General features: G+C 37.9%; 1 protein-coding gene across 1 annotated transcript in view; it reads right to left on the bottom strand.

The window, feature by feature from the left end:
• Positions 1-24,123, bottom strand: part of KCNQ5 (potassium voltage-gated channel subfamily Q member 5) — a 504,482-nt gene that overhangs the window by 81,923 nt on the left and 398,436 nt on the right. The window contains 3 exon segments of the mRNA XM_054698932.1: positions 1,003-1,113; positions 13,390-13,515; positions 13,789-13,964. Coding sequence (XP_054554907.1) covers positions 1,003-1,113; positions 13,390-13,515; positions 13,789-13,964 — 413 coding nt within the window.

Genomic DNA, 24,123 nt, shown 5'->3' with positions numbered 1-24,123 from the left:
CAAACTAATGCAAGTTCTTTTCAATCTCTTCTCTACGATTTTGTGTGGTTTAGAGCAGAACCAGTCTAAGTACTGGCCACAGAAGGACAAGAGGGTCATTTGAACTCATTACCTGGCAGAGCAGGAGTCTTATGAGCTACAGACTGGGGATAAAAATCACCACTCCCTGGGCTTAATTTGAATGCTCTGGGTTCTCTCTGTGCTTGACAGGGGCTATGAGGTGAGTCAAATTATGTCTAGAACAAGACTGAGGCTACTGTTCCTTAGGCATAACTGCTGCCATATTTTAACACACCTTTTTGTTAACTCTCGTTGCTCCAGGGGAGGAGAACTGAACAAAAATGAGAGTTTGGGGATATAGGCAAATGTAGTATTTTGACCGATTGCCTTTAAAGAAACAAGCATAAATGGTTAGGAAGGCAAGTCTCATCCATTAAGGAGAAAATAATCAAAAGCTTAGGAGAAGATAAATGTGCTCTTCATTCTGATAGGATGCAGAAACTGCTCATTAAGAAACATCAATGATGATGATACAAAGAATAAATCATCTGACACATTTAAAATCCTTTCAGGTAACATGTGCCTCACTCAAATCGATCTGAAGAGGTAAATATTCCACTTGTATTCATCTATCTCTTCAGCGACACATTTGACAAACTAAGTTGGAGGGAAAAGTTTAAAAAGATTATCTTTAAATATTTACAAATATTTTAAGTCAATTAGTAGCATGCTTACTGAGAGGTGATACCATCTGAATGACAATTTGGTCATAAAGACCTAGCAGGTAGAAAACTCTCAGGTTAAGTGTGCTTAAGGGAATACCATATTTCATAAATTATCTGATGAGATAATACATAGAAAAATCAGAAAATTTATCAGAAAAATTATATTTGTAAATGATACAGTTATAGATGCTCCCAAGCATATCAATTTGTGAAACTGCACACTAATGAACCTCTAAGCTCTAATTTAAAACTGCTTGATTTTTGCAAAGATACTCACGGCAGGAAGTGCAAAGAAAGAAATGCCAAGGAGTGCAAAGCCTGCAGAAAGCAATCTTCCCAGCCAAGTGAGGGGAGTTTTGTCTCCATAGCCAATCGTTGTCAATGTAATCTAAAAACAAAATAAATAGAACATGCAGCTTAAGTACTTGAGAGGAAAGTTAGGACCTACGAACAGGAGGCAAGCAACGTTTCCACTAAATCATTATTCAACAAGTCTTGTTGACGCATTTTATTACTGTGCTTTAATTTTCCATGACGCATAACAGAACTTGTCTTTGTTTAAGGAAGGGAATAACCTACATACTTGTTCCTCTCTTATAACACAATTTTCCATCTTTTCTAAGTGTATTCAAAGAAAGAGTATTTATGAAAGTGGATAACCATCAGTGATACAGAAATGATAGCAACATGGATTTAGGACTGAATCAGTACACAAAACAATAATTTATGTTAATGAAGACTGTCCATTTATTACCTTGGCAGGCATTTCCTGAAGGCCTGGTGTGTACAAGGTACGTGTTATGATTTGCAGTGGAAAAATAAGAGCGGTACATAGTTCTTGTCCTACAATATTTACAGCATGAGAGGGGAGCCATGTCGCACACAAATCATTAATGCAACAAAGTAGGGCAAGACAGCAATTATGATAGATGACAATTTGCTGTGAGAATTCAAAGAACAGATGGATTATTTTGCATTGGGGAGTTGTCATTAGACTTTGGAGGGGTGATATTTTGAGAGGGAGAAATGATAAAGAGAGTGATCCAGGGAGGGGGATAATTGGGTAGGTTCTGGAAAGTATAAGTTGCTCAGTTGGCCTGGAACATGGTGGATCTAAAGAGAATTAGTTGAAATGGAAGTTAACTAGAGATGCTAGAGATAAATCAGGGAATGTTTTTGAAAAACAATAATTAAATCATGTCTTGCCAACAGTCGGGCTGTTCCAGGGGGTCTGTATCCCCTTTAGAACACAGTCCCTGCTCCTCTCTGGGGCCCATGAGGTTCTGTATCATCCAGCAGGATGATGGGGTAAGTGAACTGAAATAGTGGGAATGGGACTTTATGGGAGTGGAGAGTAAAGAGATGTGTTTAAGAGTTTTAGTAGATCCAGTCATCTATTTTTGGGCATTTGGGTTGTTTCCATAGCTTAGCTATTTTAAATAGTGCTGCTATAAACATAGGGGTGCAGGTGCCCTTTTGAATTAATGTTTCTGTGTCCTTTGGGTAAATACCTAGGAATTGCTGGATCATATGGAAGCTCCATCTTTAGCAGGTTGAGGAATCTCCACACAGCTTTCCATAGTGGTTGGACCAGTTCGCACACAATGGAATATTACTCAGCAATCAAAAAAGATAAACTCATGCAATTTGCAGCAACATTGATGGAGCTGGAAGGGATCATGCTCAGCAAATTAAGCCAGAAAGAAAAAGGAAAAAATACCGGATGGTCTCACTCATAGCAGGAATTTAGAAAACCTAAATAAGGACCAGGAAAAAGACTAATTATAATAAAGTAACAATCAAAATCAACAAGCAACTATAAACCAGAGACACTCTATGGGGGCGGGGGAGGAGGGAGTAGGATCAAAACAAGGGGGCTGGGAATTGTATGGGGACTATAAGCAAGATGAAAATGCATACATTGTGCAAAAATGAAAAATAATGTAAAAATATATAAAATGAAAAAAAAAAAAGAACTTTAGTAGAAATACAAACTAGTAATGGGCTGGGATGAAGGGGAAGACTACATCAACAACAACCTGAGAATTTCCAAGAGAAGATGGTTGTACCACAAATAAAAATTTGATAATGACAGAAGTTTTGGAGCAAAGATGAAGAGTTTGGATATGCAAATAGATTTTTTAAATGTCATTAAGACCCAGATCTAGAAATGGTGAGCAGGAAATGAAGAACGAGAATTTGATTCATGAGAGATTGATTCTGGCATGAGATTTGTGTTTTGGAATCAGGCATAGGGTGACTGTTGAAGGTTGTGAATAAAGGAAATTTCTTTCTTTTTTTTTTTTTTAAAGATTTATTTATTTACTTAAACAAGCACTGGGTACAGTCAGAAGTGCGGGAGGGTGAGAGGATTCACCAGAGCCAGAGTGGGGAACAGAACAGGCAGACTGACGGACGAAACACACTGCTGAGGGGAGCAGCAGGGCAGCAGGAGAGGTCTGCGCGCCATGTGGGACCCTCACTGGGAGCCGGGGATCGAACCGGCGCTGCAGAGGCTGCGGGCAGCCTCGCAGCCCAGCACTCAACTGCTGTGCCACCAGGGGAGGCCTGAATAAAGGAAATTTCAAAGGGTATAAGGAAAGTGTTCAAGGACTCCTTACAAAACAGTCATTTAAGAGATGGAAGGGAAAGAAAATCAGAGAGGAATAAATATTTTTAAGAGTTAGAGAAGCAGGAATGCGTGATATAAACGGAAATCCAATGAAGAAGGCAGTATCACAAAGAACCAGGTGATCCCTCATGTCACAGGCCCAGAGGAAGTAAAGAGAACGAAGATTGCGAAAAGATACTGGCTATAGAGAGGTGGTCACTAGTAGTTCATTTCCAAGAAAGTGGTTACTTTGGCTGTGCCCTTTGACCCGAACTTTGGAGGAGGGGTAACATTCTGAGAGGTAGAAAACACAGAGGGAGAAAAACTCAAATCTTTCAGAAGCACTCAACTCAGCAGACCAGCCCAGCCTAGAGGCTTCTCTTCATGCCTCACCTTCATGACTTTCCCTTACAGATGGCCCCTCACTGATAGGATGGCTTGACTTACAGATTTTTTTTTTTTTACTTTATGATGGTGAGAAAGTGTAACATGTTCAGTAGAAAATCCTCTCCTGTAATGCTGGGTAGTGGCAGCTCCCAGTCAGTCATGCTATCGTGAGGGCAAAGAACAGATACTGTACAGTGTGCTGCAACACTAGATTTTTTTGGATATTGTGCTTTTGCAGCTTATCATGTCTACAACTGTAGGCTAGTGTGAGTGTTCTGAGCCTGTTTACGGTAGGTGAGGCTAAGCTGTGTTCAGCAGGTTAGGTATAGTAGATGCATCTTTGAATTATGATATTTTCAACTTATGATTCATTTATCTGGGTACAACCCCAGCAAAGTCAAGGAAGATCTGTGTATCTTTGGTGGCTCAACCTACTCTATTCAACATTTGAATATTTAATTCCTACAGTTTGGTTCTGGGTCTTTTTAATTTTTTTTTAATAATGAAATTTATTTTCTGACATTTGTTAATTTTTCTTACATTTGTTAATAGTATTTGATTTCTCTCCTTAGGTATTAGTCCCTGTAGTTTTCCTACCATCACAGCACCCATGATCCATAGCACAGTCCCTTGTGCTCTTCTCTCCCCTGTTTTGACCCTTCTCCCTTCCCCTCGCCTGCTGTGTGTCTTAGATCTATGGTTTTTTTTTTTCATATCTTTGAAAAAATTTTATTCTTTTCCAACTTTCCTTTTTCTTTTATTCTTTTTTTTCTCTCTCTCTTCCTAGGTATCTTAGAAGTTCTAAAGGATTTAAATATTATTTTAATGTTGAACACACCAAACTTATACTTCCACGTCAGACTACTCTTCGGAGCTCTGGATTCACATATCTGCAGCTGATGTTTCTATCTGTATGGTACACCATCACTTAAACTTAACGCTTAAAACAGAACTCTGATTTCCACTCAAGTGGTCATTCCCTCAAATGTATCCCCTCCCATCTTAATCAAGAGCACAACCATCTGTGCAGTTGCTCAAGCCAGAAGCCTCAGAGTCTTCCTAATTGCTCCTTTCTCTTGCTACTCTCACTAAATCTACCAGCAAGTCCCATTCCATCTCCCAAAGATATTACAAATTCACCCATCCCTTTCTTCCTGTCTTCACTGCCATCATGGTAGATCAGGCTGCTGCCACAGTGGGTTAAGCACTCTCTCTGCTTTTGCTCTTGCCTCCCTCCAGCTCCTTCTCTATACACATGCAAGTGGTATCATTTTCTTTCCTCTTTATAGAAATCAATCAATGTCTACTCAATGAACTCAGAAGCTCCTAACTATAGTTCCTATGCTCTGTTCACAACCTACCTCTCCAAGATCATCTTGTTTCACCCTTGCTCACTGCACTTGAACCACCTGTCTGCTCAGTATCTCAAATAGATGATTCTATTTCTTCCTCAGGGCCTTTGCACATTCTGTTTCTGCAGCCAGAATTTTTCTCCCCATTTTAACAAGGTTCCTTCTTACCTTTCAATCCTCATCCAAATGCTAACTTAAAGCGGTCATCCCAATGCACTCCATCTATAAGAGAGGGTCTGGTCACTCTAATTCAGCTTCTTGTTTCTTAAAGCACTAATCATAAGTGGCAGCTGACTTTATTTATTTATTTATTTATTTATTTATTTATTTATTTTAGGAGAGGCCCTTATTTCCTTTACTAGAAAGAACATGTCTTTAGTCTTTGTTATCATTCTCACATCTGACATGATGCTCACACCGTGTGAGGAACTCAATAAATGTTTAGTAAATAAATTAAGAATCTTCTCAAGAACATAGGTGACAAGTAGAGAGAAAAATACAGGGCAAGGACTTCTGGAAATCTTTCTTGAGACTTTCTTGGATGGATTTATGTGGGTTTGCGGGTTTGCAGAGAGGATAGGCTGAAGAGGGGAGGGAATGTGGCTTTCTGGAAGGGTAAGGTATACCCAAGGAAGCAGAGGAACTGGCACCAGTGGGATGGCTGAAGGGGCTTGTCTTGCACTGTGAAAGGACACTTCTTCCAATGTGTGGGGTAGATGTGGGCATAGTGTAAATGGAGGGCAGTGAAAGAAAAGGTGGGGTGCCTAAGCACCCCATGAAAATGCATGAAATGCAGGCAAGGCTTGGGGCTGTGAAGGTGAGAAGGTAAGAAGGTGCCAAATACAAATCAGCAAGAGACCTGTGGGTGGAGGAGGGAGAGGAAATGAGTAGAACAAGTAAATCTAATGTCATGGACAGTCTCAGTAAGGGGACTCAAAGAAATTCCTTGAGATTGGAGAAAAAATATCTCAGGCTCATTTATATTCCCATCAGATCTTAAATATGTGGGGAAGATTCACCTACTATACTTTTTTTTTTTTCCTGCAAAACACCTTAATCCTTTTATAGCAGTTTATTAGTGATAATAAACTGAAGGAGGAATTTCATGATCTGGTCACAGCAATAACGTTACGTATCATGGTTTGCCTTACATTCTGAGGATACATTCAAGTTATTCTCCTAGGCCCAGTGCTCAGAGAGTGGGTTTTATACTAATGCCTTGATTGTTAAGAGTAAGACATGGTGAAATGACTTAGGTGCATGCCAGTGTTTTCTCTGAGTATAGAAGAATGTCTGGTCTCTGGCCCTCTGACTCTAAGGCTGCCCTTCTCTGGGTGGGGTGGTTTTTGGGGGAGGAGAGTGTAATGAGCTTTGAGAGCCACACCTTGGACTCCCTCTGGGGTTGTCAAAGACCAGCCATCTCTCTCACATCTCTGGGTGAGGCTTCTGATGACTGAATTTCATTGCGGGCAGGAGACAGGAAAGACCACTTCCTTCACTTTGATTTCAAAGTTGCTCTGAACAGTGTTTGTTTGAAAGCTTTGGGACATTCTGTTGCCAGGGTAGACTTAGAAGGATCTAGTGGCAGGGTGGCAGTTTTGTCTCTTCCAAGCTAGGGTTCGCAGGGGTTTCCTTTTTTGTGCCAAAGGGAGCATCATTTGACTTTTTGTGACTGCCAAAAGGACAATTGGGTCTTCGGATGTGAACAGAGTGGTAGCACCAGAGAGGAAATGATGGTGTTTCTAAGACACACTTACAGTAAAAAGACATGAACCTTTCCCAAGAATTCATATGACCCATCTCCTTGATGTAGTTGCTTATTTTCTAAGGCAATGATTGGGTATATTTAATAAACCATCCTCAGATGAGGCCTGCACAAATACCCACTGATTTTCTGGACTTTCAGGTCAAGCTGCTCTTGAAATCCCAGTGTATCTCCTTGGAACACAACAACTGCATTATGGTTTTCTTCTCCTAAGACCTGGAACACCCCGCTAATGTTTATCATATGCATATGAGCTGAGGTACAGAAGCCCTCTTGGTGCTCACGGTCCACACTTGTGCTAACAATAAGCCCATGTCTGTTAGATCTTGTAAGTCTTTCAGGGTCTGAACCCAGTAATGACCCATTTCATTTTGATCCAAAGTCAGAGAAAGGCAGGTTTGCCAGAATTCCAAAGACACCAACTCTTCAGGGAAGCTGTGGAACAGCAGCTTGTTTCTGGGAAACCTGAGGGGCTGTATATGTGATCTTCAGGGGACTGGAGGAAATCACACCTGGAGGAAGTCCCCTGTATTGGGCATAATTCCATTGTTTGACCACCTTCCAGAGAGTCTAAGAGACATGCTGGTTAATGTGCTGGATGGAGTAAACTTATTTTTCCTTCCCTCTCTTCCTGTGTTTATTTGTTGTTAACAATATTTCTACTCATTGTTTTTTGATTAGTATTTACTATACCATTAAAAAATTAAAGGATAGGGCCTCCCCTGGTGGCGCAGTGGTTAAGCTCTGGGCTGTGAAGCTGCCTGCAGCCTCTGCAGCACCAGTTCAATCCCCGGCTGCCGGCAAGGGTCCCACATGGCGCACAGACCTCTCCTGGCGCCCGCTGCTCCCCTCAGCAGTGTTCTTCGTCACTCTGCCTGTTCTGCACCCTGCTCTGGCTCTGGTGAATTCTCTCACCCTCCCGCGCTTCTGACTGTACCCAGTGCTTATATAAATAAATAAATAATTCTTTAAAAAAATTAAAGGATAAAAAATCTTGCACTATCTCTTTCAGGACAGTTTTAGATAGAATATATGTATTAATTGAGAGGATGCCATTTATTATTCCACTTTATGACATGTGGGGGGAGCTGGCAGATACATTCCCAGGTTGTAGCCTGACATACAGATCAGGACCTGAGGGGGCTGGCCCACTTCAACCTGTTGCTCCACCTCAGGAATCCTGGAAATCAGCACAATTTCTCTGGTTGAATCACTTTTTTGAAGGTGATTTGGCAGATGGCAACAGCTCAGATAAATTCTTTTGCTCTCATATTCCATATGTTCAGTTGCAGTCATGCAGGTGAGAAAAGATATTTTCTGAAATTCTGTGGGTTGAAAATGTTGGCATAAAGGTGTAATTGTGTTAGCAAAGTCTAAGGTGGACTGGGGGCACCTTACTATGTCCAGCAATCAAGATGATTCCTCAGGAATAAAATTGCAAAACAAATGCAAATTCTGGTCCTAGCTTTCTTGATTTTTTTTTTTTTATGGGATGAAAGATGTATGGTGGGGCTATAACTTAGAGGTCACGTTGCAGGCTTTCATTTTTTATTTTTTTCCAATAGCATTATCAATTCCAGTCCAGGAATCATAAACCCTTCCTATTTTCCTTCAAGCAGCAAATTAACCAATAATATTTATTTATTGGTCTGATTTTGAGGATACAGTTATGCATAATAGTTTATAAGTAGTGCACTCATATGAACAGTTAAGAATATATTATTTATAGATTCCCACAGCACAGCATAACTTCCCCCTAAGGGAGTCCTTAGAGGAGAATGACTCATGTTGGCAGTTTGTTAGCATGTCCCCCCCCCTTTCTTTTTCTCTGTTTCATATTCTCTTCCCTTCTCTCTTTTTTCTTGAGGCCACTTCCTGAGCACCTAGTTTCAAGCAGTGGGTTGTCACAGAACCTGTGTAGTTAATTTTGAAGTTGGTCAGCTTGAATTAGGAGATCAGAAAACTTTTTGATCTTCAAATAGCAGAATCCCCTGTGGTGGAGGCATCATGAGATTTGGGTTCTGCTTTGGTGACCAGCCCAGGGAATTAGCACTCCATACGCTCTTCTAGCTCCTAGTCAAATGTAATAATAGTGGCGACTATCATTTGTCATGTGCTTGATAAAGCATGTCTACTTCACCTAATCTCATTTAACACAAGCAACAATTTTGTGTTTGGGTAATATCATTTAATCAATTGTACAGAGATACTAAATGATTGCTTAATATCACACCTCCACTAAATCGTAATGATGGTGGAGTTAGATCCCAGGGTTTCTGACTACAATTCTTCTGTTCCTTTCCATATAACCTGTGCTCACTGCTTATGAAATACTGAGTAAAAATGTAAGCCATGTGTGAAATGACATTATTAAAGGAAATTCTCCTTAGGAAAGAATTCCTTAAAGGGGCTTATGACCAATATGCTTCATAAACACAAGCAATATAGGTTGTGCTTATAGATTTCATAATAGCTAGGATTTGTTTTTGGTGAGTGAAGTCTGGGATATTTGTGTCTCAAGTTCTACTTGATAATTGATAATGTTCTTGACCAACTGGGAACTGATGTGTTGATTATCTCATGAATGACTGGGAACTGAGGTATTGATTATCTCATGACCAAGTAAAGCTTTGATATCATTAACTTTTATTTAATATACAGAGACTGAGTTAGAAAACAAGAGCTTGTAAGAGTGCAGAAAACATTTTGTGCTGGTGAACTTAATGTAAGGAGGGTTGATTTTCTGAAGGGTAACTGGTAACTGGTATTATCAATAATATTTTTATTCATTCCACTCATTCACACAATTCTTATTCTTAGGTATTGTGAGGGGATGAAACACATGCATAATCTTGGAATGTATGATCTGCTGAATGCACAGTAGACTATAGTATACATGGACACTTCTGTGTTTTACTTAGAGAAAGATTGTCAGATTTTCAGGATGATTTTTAGGACCAAGTCTGGCTGATCCCAAGTTATTCTACATGCCAGAAGTAATCAATTCAAGCACATGGTCTCAGGTGGAAGCTGTATTCAGATGCTTATTCAAGAGTAGACTTATGCCATCTGTTGCTGGATGTGGCATGGGTTTTTTCTTTTTAAACCCATAATACTATCTTCATCAAAAAAGTTAACAGTAAATAGGAAGACAAGATGACCTTCAAGAACAGGTCATTACCAGGAAAAGTTACTCAGGAAAATCAGATATTAAGTTCTTTGCTTCAGAATAAATCTAAAGCAAATCAAAAGGGGAAAAAAAAAACAACAGAAAATAGAGCTAATAATTAAAACCATCTCCAAGAAAACCTTTTTTTCTTTTATTAAAAAAATTATTCCAGAATAAGGCTAAAACAACTAAAAACAAGGAAAATAATAACAGGAAATAATGTTAAATGGAGCTCTGCTCAGCAATCAGAAGATCCTCTTTCCCTGTAGCTGCCAATGGCTCAGCAAGGAGAATTGCCTCCCTTTGCCCCTCCTCCACTTCCTCTTGAGTCATCATGCCCCTTTGGTTGCCACTTCATCACAACCCGATTCTCAAACCCCTTATGTGCCTAAGCTGTGGGTTCCCGGTGAAGCATACAGCTCCTTGTGTGTTTTTTTGTTGTTGTCAGAAAGGTGCCTCTATCTCTCTCTACACTAATAGTAGCGGACACCTCTGACTGGGCACCAGCTGTCGTCTTAGCCCCAGGACCTTAATATCAGTTATCCCACTCACTCAGTGAGCAAGGTATTGGTATTCACTAATACGGAATTGTTCTCAAGGGTCAAGTTTCTCTGAATTGTTATGGGCTTTGAGCACTGCTGATCACATCTTGGTATCCCTCGAAAAGTTGGAGGATAGCCAATAGCTTTTTAATGGAAGGAGCTTAGTAGTTAGTATTTAGAGTTCACTGGGATACTGTAACTATGGACTCTAAGTTGCTCTTTCATATTTAATGTTGATACTTTGGGTTTTATAAAACAGTGGATTCTTTTTATTCACTAAAGCCTAGCACTTTGGAACACTCAATTCAGGATGTTTTCACTTCCCCTCTTACTCTGGATACTTCCATAGTTTCAAGACATTCATTGAGGAGATTTTTAACTAAAAAGTATCCAGTCATATATTTCACTAAACTCTTGATTAATATATAATCAGTGGTATTAATATTCACACTGGAGACCTAGTATATGTAATGGATAGAATAGAAAAGAAATGAATAGAAATATTAAGCCTTCTTGTTTGCTTTTTCTATTTTTTTAGGCTTCAGACAATTGTGTTAATCAGTCAGTTAATATCAACAAACCTGCTATGGACCAACAAGGCCTTTTTTTTCCCTCTAGAAACTTGACTTCTTAGAAGATTTTTACTTTCATATTCAAGATTAGACCAAAAAAAACCAGAGAAATAATTAGGCCATTCAAGGAAACTGTTAAGTATAGGTTAAACCTCAGTCAAAACAGCACTACTGAAAGGGGAATCAATGAAAGTCGCAGATAATGACCTTTGAAAACCTGCTAACGTGGGTTATTCTTGCAAAAGAAACAAGCTGGTGACTAAGTGAAGGGTATATTAAGAGTTTCCCACACACTGTTTAGCACACAATGCAGCAGTTCATATTAGTAAGAAGGAGGAAAGGAAGACTAATGCAAGGACAGAGAGCTGCCAGGCTGAACTCACCAACACCTGCATCTCAATGGGAAAAGATGTACCTAAGTGCCTCAGTAATTTAAATGTTGGCATTATTCAAGAGAAGCAAAAATTAAACCTAATTCAAATCATTGCTCTCAAGCCTGGAATAATAAGCTGTTTTCCCCTTGCAGGCTCGAAAAGTCTCCTGTGTTCTCAGTTTACACAGTTTCTCTCACCATGAGTCAGAGATTTTCATTTGCTCTCTACATATAAAAAGTATTTTAAGAATGTCAGATGACTGCTTTCTTTTGGGTTTCTACTTTCTTCCTTTCAAAATATCCATTATTGCTTGTGGGGAGTATTGTGTATATGTGTGTGTGTGGGGGGGGAGGAGTTGGAAACCAAATTATTAAACAAACGGAATGTTTTGTTACCAATGGCACAATCTTGTAGACCTATAATGATTTAAGAAAAAAGTCATAATCTTCAGGTGAATATACTTTCTGTTCTTACTCATTTTATTGCTGGTATGTAACCAGCAAAGATACCAATTTCTGCTTCATATAAGCCCTGACAAATTTTCCTTGCCCTAACAAGAGTTCTAGTCCTTGTTGATGAGCTTTTGATGAACAATGGCCAATGCAACAATTTTCACTTAAATCTTGTCAATGTTTTAAACACAGTTTAAGAAAGTGATATATTTTTATTTTGACAACAACCTAGCATTTAAGAAGTACTAGTGTTAATTTATAAATTAATATAATTTTCTTAAACCAAAGAGATAGGGAATTTATAAATCTCATGTATTTTCATAGTATGTTTTTGGAATGCCTGAAAGAATAATATAAAAAGAAATGTACATTGTATAAAGTGCTCCCCTATTCCATGACATTCTTATTAAGGTACATGTTCCAATGACTGTTTTATAAATTCTTCACAATGTTGAGAAAATATTTTTCAGTGGAAAACTGTGTGTTGGTTAAAGTACACTCTTTCAGGTTATTGGATTCTGGTTTTAAGATGCTCTGCACCTTTCTTGGTCTTTGAGTTATTTTACAACTCTTTAAGCTGTGGGTAACTGGTATTAATGCAAAAGAATTCTTGTTTAGGCATGTAAATAAGTTCTGTCTAGTAGAGGTTTGACTTCCCTTACATACTGTGGAAGAAGCCAATTTTGCTTCTATTTGCACATTAATTTTAGTATTCCTGATTTTGTATTTTTTTTTTTTGGTGTTCCTCATTTTAGCATTTCTGGTTTTGCTCTTTAGATAGTCCTTTGAACTGGTTGTAATACCTCACTGGTTCCCTCAATTTTACTAACTTACATTTAAAATAACAATTAAATGAAATCTTTAGCATGTGTTTATTTTCTCTCTATTTGAGAGTTATGATTTTATTTTTATATACTTGGAAAACTATCCTTTCACAAGTATTAAAGGAAATGTAGGTTTTGAGTGTTAAGTTTTGAAAGTAGGTTTCTATAATTTCTGATCTTATGGATCTTCTCTTTTACACTTTTTGTGCTATAATTTTACTCTTCTAATTTACATTCAGCTACAATTCCTTTTTTAAAAACTTAGATAAACTTTGATGTGTGGCTAACTGTTTCAAAGATAGGAAATTGAAATCTGTGCTTATCAGGTGAAAACAAACAATAAGGCTATCAACATTATAGAATGTTGACATGTAGAAAAATGACATATTTTAATATTAGCAACAATCTGGCACTCAAGAAATACTACCAATGATTTATAAGAGAAATTAACTTTGTCAAACCAAAATGATAGATAATTATTAGTGTTGTATATTTTCATTCAACTTTCTTTTGGAAGTTAATATTCTTATTAAGTTCATTCATAGGAATCATTATATTATATTCAAACGAAACATTTCATATCATCCAATATATAAAAACTGACGTTTATACTTACTGTGCCCCACCAGAGAGCATCTGCATATGTAGAAAACTCTTTATTGGCATCCTTTTCCACCAGGTAGACAAGGAAAGATGAAAAAATAAGAACCAAAAATCCTATGTACCAAGCTGTGATCAGTTCCTAGATATAAAAGGAATGAAAGATTTTTAGATGTGAAAAAATGTATGAAAAAAGAAAACATCCCTGCATGATTCCATTCATTTTACAACTTCTTGGATATGTATGATGACTTTTAAATAATTCATTTGATATCCTGTCCCCAAATTGTTTTAACCAATTCCTGAAATTGACTAAGCTTTCTTGTGAGAGGTTTATACTAGTATAGCCATCACTGAAAAAGTAAACAAAAACAAAAACAAAAACCTTGTCTATAACTCGAAAAGCAAATCTTACCTTGCTGTGAGCATAAACCACTGAACCTAGTAATTTCCAAGTGCCGCCCCTTCGGTCCATGCGCACCATACGGAGGATCTGTAGGAAACGGAGACTTCTGAGTGCGGACGTTGCAAAAATATTACCCTGAGTTTTTGCAGAAACAACTGCTATTGAAGCAATAAGAACAATGGTATCTGAAAGAAACAGGTTGAAACAGTCATAAGTAGCATGACAAGGAATTTTTACTTTTCAAACAAAATATCAGTAAAGGCTCACTTGGGTCTCTCAGGGGATCCCCAATCTGGTATATGTAGTGCTACTCGGGCTTTATGATGCCTGAATCTTGAGAAACTGAGAAGAGGACCTACCTATTCTAGGCTTTACATATATAATTTTGAAACATTTACTATTTAACTTTCCAACAGGTGGGCAATGAGCTTCAGAAAGTTCACTGTTAGGGGAGCCTTGGGGCTAGGGGCAGCCTTGCACAACATGTATAATAGTTTTGTTGGCATTGCTGTTCTTTCCTCCACTTCCCCCAAAAGGGGCTTCTGCCAGGGCCCCAACACCTGGCTTCCCAGTTGATGGCATGAGTACCACAAGCTGTCTAGCTCTGAAAGTGCCACTTGGTAGAGTCATGTCTCTTGCTTTCTTGTCAAGTCTGTAGCTCCTTTTTGCTAAATATTCCCTTAACTTGAGGAGTCTGCAACCTCACATAATGTTTAATAGAAGTGTCAACTAAGCTGTGTGTACTCTGGGTTCTCTGAGTAGAGTACTCTTTATAACTGGTCAGTCAGTGATATGCAAGTGTTGTACACAAGTTAAATAATATTACATTTGTTACAACAGAATATGTAATTATGCACAGTGTATCTTGCATGAGAATGAATATTTAATATTTGACATATTTACATTTGACTTAAAATGGTCTTTCTTAAGCTAAAAGAGAAAAAATAGGTAATAAAAGCACAGAAAAGACAAAAGAGGAAGTAATTGCTCCAAGGGTAAATATCTGAGTGCTGGAAAGTAGACTTTGAAATGGAAAGAGTGAACTGAGAATGAATGGACACCTGTGAGTTTTAAAATGAGTTGCTTTGACCTTAACATCTTCTAATAAAATTTCCTTCTGGCTTTACTTATTTTTTTTTAATTTTTTCCTTTTTTAAAAGATTTATTTATTTATTTATACAAGCACTGGGTACAGTCAGAAGTGCGGAAGGGTGAGAGAATTCACCAGAGCCAGAGCGGGGAACAGAACAGGCAGACTGATGAAATACACCGCTGAGGGGAGCAGTGGGCGCAGCAGGAGAGGTCTCTCACGCCATGTGGGACCCTCGCTGGTGGCCGGGGATCGAACTGGTGCTGCAGAGGCTGTGGGCAGCTTCTCAGCCCAGTGCTCAACCACTGCGCCACCAGGGGAGACCCTCCTTTTGGCTTTATATGGGCTTTGTATGGCGGCATCCAGAGCCTGAAGAGGGGTTCCACTTCAAGGGTGTTGGATTTATAATGTTTCTGTTAATCCTCTGGATAAACTGCTATATGACTGTGTGTTCATTCATCCCAGTCCTTCTCCTTGCACTGAGAAAGCTGGGTCCTGGTGTGGACTGAGAGGACCTTCTGAATCACTTTCTTGGTGCTCCTTTTGGGTCAGGATTTGGAAAGGGGAATCAGTGATAGGCAGTACAAGGGGCTTTTTCTAATTGAATCTCAATGCTATATGACTTTGTGGTAGGGAGCACAGAGTCACAATGCATATTGGAAATGAGAAGGAAGTAAGTATGTTGACACAGTCACCAAAGTCATTATTTAACCAAATAAAAATCACTTACAAAGCAATATGTATAATGTGATCTTATTTTAATGAAAATATGTATTAACTAGAAAAACATGTGAGACTTTATATAGATTATTACTATTAATTATCTCTGGGGGGGTGAGAATTAGGGAGAATATGTAGATACTGGTACATTTCTTTTTCTAAGCTATTAATTTATGTAATTTTGGAATTATGTAACAAAGACTATGTTTTTTTTGGAATTAGAGGAAGAAGCTTAAAAAAGACTTAATTTTTTAAAAATTTAACACATCCCTTGGTTTATATCACTTGGAGGGATTTACCACTGAGTCAGTTCATAAATATTCCTTAAATGGCCCTGCTGGATATATATTTGCTTTGAGTTCTCATTGTAATTCTGCTTCCATCAAAGTGTATAAAGAGAGGTAGAAGGTACAACACCCCATTTACTATGTTGAGATAACGCAGCAAGTAGAAATAAGTAAACTACTAGTATGGATACAGAAAATACAGCCTGGAACTTTATAGTTCTAAGTGCTTTTCAAATGCTATATTATTTAATCCTTATAATAACCATGTAGGTGGTATTCTTCAGGTTCCATCTTGCAGATGAAAAAAACCAAGGCACAAAGAGCTCATATGTGTTAATTTATTAAAACAGCTATAGATCTGCTAGACTGCAGCACAAAAATTCTGTTCTGAAGTTGGTTCATTATAGAAAACCTAGACCAGGGAAAAGGGACACTGCTGACTTGAGACAATTAAAAAAATTTAGCACATAATCTAAATGTTTGAATCATAATCTAAATGTTTGAAGTCACAAAATATGCAAAGGTAGACACAGATGTGATTTAATGCTCTTACTGCAAGTCAGATCAGATGATCAGTAAAATGAATTCATAGATGAACAGCCAAATGGCACACTATGAATGCAATGCAAAAAATGCTCTGGTGGGATTCCCAGTGGTCCCCTAGAATTTTGCTATCAGTTCTACCTGGAATATTTCTTAGGCTAATATTTTAGAAGTTATAAAAAATCTTAACTTTTATTTTTAATTCTGTGTTATGTTTGTAGTCTATGACTTTATAGAGTGGGGGTTTCACAAGGTTAGATACTTAGGTCCCAAATATCTAAAACAGTGCCTGAAACATGGCAGGCAATCAAATATTTATAGAATGAACTGAGATTAGAAAAACACTTAAAAAGTAGCATGAGCTTTGTTCTCTTGCCATTTCGGTGGTTTGATAACTGGGTTCTGATTTAAAATATTCAGAAGTCAATGAAGCCAGAATGCTCCCACAGCACTAGTTCATAGGTAAAATGCCTTAAGTTTTATAAAAAGCAAATTCACTAAAATTTGCTTTTTCCAAAATTGAGTAGGGCATTCTTTAAAGACTCCTGAACTCCCCTCTTGCCATGGACAAATTAAATGAATAGCTCACATGAATTAATTCCCTCTGAAGGAAATTCATGAACTAGCTGAGGGACTACTATATTTTGGGCAAATGAGAAAATACCAACATGGAAACAGGAAGGAATGGCTGAGACACACTATTACCATAAACCCTACTCCCATCAGGAGAGAACCCTCAACCCTCCATTATTCCCTAACAAGCAAAGCGTTTGGTTCCCACCTCCAGATCTCAACTTTTCAGGCTTCCATTTCAGTGACAGTCCCCAATATGACTGTTTCCGAAATCCAACAGCCAGCATCTGTGAGGCCCAAAAGATTACAGAAAACAATAACAACTATAACAGAACCAGTTATAAAGGGTGTGCGCACTTGCTATAGCTGTCACCGTAGGGCTCTATGCAGACAAACAAGCAGAAATGTCATTTCCCAGTCTGTCCATGAAAGGACTGTGCATATTTTAAAAACTGCAGTCTGAGGGTCAGTTTTTTTCTTCCAATTTTATTGATTTGACAATCCCTTACACAGCTACATAATTTTGAGATTACAGCATCACACCCATATGTGCACATGCTTCTCACCCTCCAAAAAAGCTCTGGTGCCAATAGCCAGTTACCTTCCTCCCATATCCTCTCCCCCCCAACCCCATTTCCTCTGGTAACCATTGTATTTTTCAGAGTCTAAAAATTATTACTTTTTTTTCTGGCCAGTTGCTTTCCACTTTAATTTTATAGCATCTAGGGTGTCTGCGACCCTTCCAGAGATAGGAGGAGCCTTTAGTCACCTACCCTGCCTCTTCGGCCACTCTACTCCAAGTTATCAGTATCTCTCTGGATGGAGCTTGTACACATATCTGGTGCCCCAGCTTTTGAGCTTTTAAGACTGCTGCCTGGGGGAAGGGTTCCTGGAGCACTTGGCTCTGACAGACTTTGGGGCTTGCATTCAGGAGGTCCATAGGACTATCCCAAATCAAGAAGTTCTTAATGGTCTCAGGAGTACACCTCTCTTCTGTAGTGATACTATAACTATAAACCCACTGCTCAGGGAGCAGGCCAAAATGCCCCACTTCCAAGTTTTCTAGAAGGAATCTCACTAAGAGCTTTCCCAACTGCTGCCTGAGGGTCCAGCTTCCAACTGGCCTATATCTAGGTGTGGACCATACATAGTCTTCCCTTTGGGGACATTATGTGCCTCGACACATACTCAACCAATGTAAGCCACTAAGAACAAAGAAGGTACACAGACAATCACTAAGGATTTGTGAGACAACCAGAAGTGCAGGCCAGGCCAATTGACAAGGTTCATCTCCTATACAGGACCATCCTGTCAAGACTAGGAGAGGTGGCCATGTTAGCTAATACATGGAAAGCAACACAGAGTCAAAGAAAATAGAGGAACATATTCCAAACAAAAGAATAACACAAAACTTCAGGAAAAGAAATAGAGATATGTTCATTGAGGTCAGAAGAAGAATGCATGAACAGAGCAAGAATTGGAATGGACAGAAAATATTAAAAAGTATCCAAAAGAAATCAGAGAGCTGAAGAATATAACTCAGAATACATTAAAATCTTTAACTTAAAACCCAAAACTATAAAACTCCTAGGAGAAAAGATCTCTGATAGCTGTCTTTGAAGTGATTTTTTTGTATTCAATAGGAAAAGAAAAGACAACAAAAGCAAAAACAAATAAAGCAAACCACATTAAACTAAAAATTGTCTGCACAGTAAAGGAAGCCATCAACAAAATGAAAATGCAATTTATAGGATGGGATAAAATATTTGCAAATCATTTATCTGCTATGGAGTTAATATCTAAGACATAAATAACATATACAACTCAAAACAATCTAGTTGAAACATGGGCAGAGAAACTGAATAGATGTTTTTTCTCAAAGAAGACATAAAAATGGCCAATGGGTATATGAAAAGATACTCAACATCATTAATCATCAGGGAAATGCAAATCAAAACCACAATAAGAGATCATCTTGTACCTGTTAGAATGGCTATTATCAAGACAAGAGATCATGAGTGTTGAAAAGTATGTGGAAAAAAGGAAACCCTTATGGACTGTTAGTGGGAAGTTGAGTTGGGACCACCACTGGGGAAACAGTATGCATGTTCCTCAAAAAATTAAAAATAGAATTACCATGATCCAGCAATCTCATTTCTGGGTACATATCCAAAGGAATTGAAACAGAATCTGAGAATTCTGTACAATGTGTTCATAGTAACCGTCATCTCAATAGCCAACATATGGAAGAAACTCAAGTGTCTATTAACAGATGAATAAAAAAGATACATCTACATATCTATGGCTATATCCATAATGGAATATTGTCCTGTCATGAGAAAGAAGGGGATCCTAACATGGACCTCGACGGCATTATAGTAAGTGAAAGAAGAGAAAGACAAACATCGCATGATGTCACCTATATGTGGAATCTAAAAAAAAAGTAGAACTCATAGAAACAGACTAGAATTATGGTTGCCAGAGGCTGGGGGTTGGGAGAAATGAGCCAATTATAAACTTCAATAGCAATAAGATGAATAACTTCTGGAAGTATAACCTATAACATGATGATTATAGTTAATAATAATGTATTGCAAGTTGCTAAGAGAATAAATCTTAAATGTTCTCACCACAAGAAAGAAATGATAATTATGTGATGTAATGGAGATGTTAGCCAACAATCATTTTACAATATATAAGATCAAATCAGTGGGTTGTACAACTTTAAACTTGTAAAATGTTACATACCAATTATATCTCAATATAGCTAAGGAAAATTGGGTAGAGTTGCTTAAGATATGCAACCAGTTAATCATTTGAAATGCTTTTTGAAATAGAAGACTTGAAAATGAAGAAAACATATTTTATTATAAAGCGGGATTTATGGGCAGCCTTTGAACTTTATTGGCTTCAGATTCATTTGTTTCCAACCATGTGTTAAGCAGTTCATTGAGTGTTAAGCATTAAATACTTGTATTAGAAATGAATACTCATCCATCTGATAATCAATCTATCAGAAATATTTATCAAGTACCTACTATGTATCAGGCATTGTGCTAAATGCTTTGGGCATATCAGTGGTTCTCAATGGAGACAATAATGTTCCCCAGGGGACATTTGACAATGTCTGGAGACATATTTGGCTGTCATAACTGAGAGGGTTGCTGCTATTGGCATCTAGTGGTAGAGGTCAGGGAGAAACATTTTACAATGCACAGAACAACAGCTAGAAAAAAGAATCACCTAGTTCCAAATGTCAATAGCTCTGAAGTTGAGAATACCTGATGTACATTGTTTATGTAATCCTCCAAACAACGCTCAAGGTAGGTAGTATTATTACCAAGTCCTTCTAACAAGTGAAGAATTAAGGCTTATATTGGCCTTAGTTCTAAGTAACTAAGGTCATACATTGAGTCATACAACTCAAGTGGCTGAGTTGGTCTCACTTGACTCCAAAGCTGTCTTTGAGAGGTATGCTGCACCATTTCTTAGCTACAGAAAATCCAGGGTGAGATGGGGGTGTGCGTATGGAAGAAAGGGATAGGCTGCAAAAGTAGGTGGGTAATAAAGAAAGAATAAATTGTTATTGAATAAAGCATTCAGGGAAGAGAGAAGTGTAGGGAGGATGAAGCAGAAATAAAACAACACTAAAAACAGATGGAACTTTTATGGATACATCGAGAAAATGGGGCTAGAGAAAGAAATAGAATTGCTAATAAAAGAGGAGCTCCAATTACATGAAAAAAAGCATGTCATCCTGAGCTCTTAAAATCTACCTCTCCCTAAGGAAAGATATGTGAACAGTTGGGAAGTAGTGAACAATTATTGATTACAAGCAGTCCACGAGAAATGTGAAATACAGACTTACAGGGTATAAGCAAGTTGGTCCACATACTTACTTAATCACTTAGAATGACTTATGAATTCTTCAGATTTGAGGAGACTAAGAAGATTTGTATGAAGTAAATACTGTAATGATATTTGAAACGCATAGGGACTATAAAAGAGTTTATTATTAGACTCTACTGGAACTTTGCTCCAGAATTATTTAGTCAGCAAAATCAATATAAATTGATTATCAATGTCTTAAAGAGATTAGTCACTGAAGTACTAAAAAAGCCCTCATTAGAAGGTGGATTCACATCAAACACTACCCTATCAGGACCTAAAGATTGGGTTAAAGCAAGGACAATTGTATACCTGAACTTTATCGACTGTTTTGTTTTTCCAATTAGAAAGCATATTTTGCTATACCTAATTTAACATAGAAATCATTATGGAAAAAACTAAACAATATGGAGCAAACACAGCATGGCTGAACACTTCCAAATTAGTAATTGCAGGATAAAAAAGTGTTCTAGAGGTAAACCACACAGTGGGTACATTTTGACTTCTAGAAACTATCTGGAGAGTTTAGGCTTTTAAAATTTTTTGTAAATTATTCTAGAGTCTCAGAAAATTGTTCCAAAAAGTTAACATAAATTTCCTTTCTTGCACTTTAAACTCATTTAATTTTTTTATCTCTGGGAAAAACAGGATAACAACTATGTTATTACTCATGATTATATCTCCACAACTTTTTGTTTCCTTTCTTTGAACTATGTTCAATGGCCATACTATAAACAAAAACATTATAACTAATATATCAAAATACTGGGTGTGGGAATAAGGTTAAGAAGTACATTTACTTAATTAATGGATTACTTGTTAGTGAATTTTAGGTTACTTTAAATTTTGCTATTATGATGCTGCTGAAAATGAACACCTCAAATATTTTTGTAGGTTTTCTTTGTGAGGATAAATTTCTCGAGATTGGATTGTTGGGTTGAATGTTGGCACATTTTAATATCAAAATGCCTTCCAAATGGTATTTACCAACTATCACTAACAATATATGAATGTACATGTACTTATGTTTTTCCTCTCCTTGATAACAAAGAGTAATGCAAACAGTGGTAATAGTAACAGCAAAGTTTACTATTTTTACTGTGAGTGTTCTAAGTATTTTCATATATTACATGTGATATTATAAATTTTGCAAATATGATGGGCAAAAATACCACTTCTAAAAAAAACCAGATTTTGGATTCCACGTCATTTAGAAATCATAGCAGTTAAGACTTTGCCCAAGATTATAAAAGTATTTTCATTTATTTAGATGCTCACTTAGATAACACAATTGTTTTTGTTATTTAGAATGCTTTACATGGCAGAGATAGCTAGCTGTCCACCACAGATGTATTCCTCTCTTCTGAGATGCAGAACTATATTTGGGTCTCTCATCTCCTGCACCGCTGGCCTGCACCCCAGTTCTTCTGCACCAAAAAAGAAAGAAAGAAAGAAAGAAAGAAAGAAAGAAAGAAAGAGAGAATAAAATAAAAGAACTATGCCTGGGAAGTGGCTGTCCATCCAGCGACATCCTTTCCCAGGTCTGCTTGCCTTTGGGTGGGATGATGTGACTAGTCATATCTAACAAACGATGTGTGCCTCTTCCAGACTGAGAAGCACAGAGAGAGCCTTATTTACTCTTTGTTCCTCTCTGCCTGCTGTGTGTTGGCACTAAGGATGTCCTCCGGAGTCATTTGCTGAAGATGGTAGTGCCTTTACCAGCCTGGATTCCTAAATAACTGCACAGAGCAGAAACTTTCTTGAAACTCCAACCCCCACCTTCATTGGACTATTTGGTGAAGTTACTGAAATTTGGGGATTTGTATGCCATTACAACTAGCATTAGTCTAACTTATATAATGTAGCTTCATCCAATCCTATAGGATGGTCAATTGTTTCAAAATACTATCTAAATAAAAAGTCCATCCTTTTCCAAATGTTTCCATACTATACTCATTGTGAAGTCTATTTCTGGATTTTATTCTGTTCTATTGCCTATTGCTGCAGCAGTGTGATACTGGGCATCAGTAGAATACTATCCCTTCAATGTTATTTCTTTCTTTTTTAAAAATATTTATTTATTTATACAAGCACTAGGTACAGTCAGAAGCGCGGGAGGGTGAGAGAATTCACCGAGCCAGAGCGGGGAGCAGAGCAGGCAGAAGGACTGAAGTACACTGCTGAGGGGAGCAGCGGGCGGCAGGAGAGGTCTGTGCGCCATGTGGGACCCTCCTCTGGTGGCCGGGGAGCAGCCGGGGATCAAATCAGCGCTGCAGAAGCTGCGGGCAGCTTCGCAACCCAGCGCTCAACTGCTGCACCACCGGGGAGGCCCCAATGTTATTTCTTTAAAATATCATCAATTATTCTAAATTTATCTATTTTCTCAGGTGAATTTCAGAATAGATTATCAATTAGAAAACCCAGAATTTGGCTGGAGATTGCATAGTGAATTTACTGTCTCCTTCACATGCACTGAGTTGTTCAGTTCTGTTGTTTCTGTCTCCCTATCATTTCCCACTGCTACCTTCTTCCTTCCATTTGTCATGTCTCCTCCCTAGTTCAGTCCTCTGCTTCCTCTCTTCTGACCATCCCTACATCTATAATCTGGTCTTTGCTCTCCTATCTTCCTGTAAACTCTGCTTTCTTCTATTGCCAACCAAAATGTTAGTGATTTTATCATTTATTTAATCAAAAACTTATTCAATACATTGAACAAAGATCATGTTATGCTGCTTGGCATTCACCATGCTCTATGCAATGCCGCTGCTCGACCTGCAAAGCCTCTCCCCTCCCTGCCTGGCTGACTCTGACTTGCTTCAAGAGCTCAGCAGTAACATCAATTTGTCAAAGAAGCCTGCTTTCACACCACTAGTACCCAGGGCTCCAAGGTGCACTTCTATCATAATACTTAGCACCACTTTTACAGTAACAGTCTGTTTACTTGCTGGTCTCTTCCATCAAATAATTGAAGGTGTGCCAAAGGGCTTATTTTTCTTTGTAACTTCAGTGTCTAGCTCAGCACTACTAAAGTGTAGATGTTCAATACTTATTTGATGGACAATTATATGATAGGTTATTTGCTTATAGCAAGCAAAGAATTAGAATAAAATTATTTAACATCAAGGTTCTAGAAATAGTATAGTTAAATAGCCCTCCTTTTGCAGTTGAGAAACTGAGACATATACAAAAGTTAAAAATTCCATGTTAGAAAAACAATATGCCTGCTATGAGCTAAGCACTGGA

Source organism: Talpa occidentalis, unplaced genomic scaffold (genome assembly GCF_014898055.3).
Source record: "Talpa occidentalis isolate TD23 unplaced genomic scaffold, MPIMG_talOcc4v2.1 talOcc4.2, whole genome shotgun sequence".
Taxonomy (NCBI): domain Eukaryota; kingdom Metazoa; phylum Chordata; class Mammalia; order Eulipotyphla; family Talpidae; genus Talpa; species Talpa occidentalis.
This window is presented reverse-complemented; position numbering and strand designations above follow the sequence as displayed.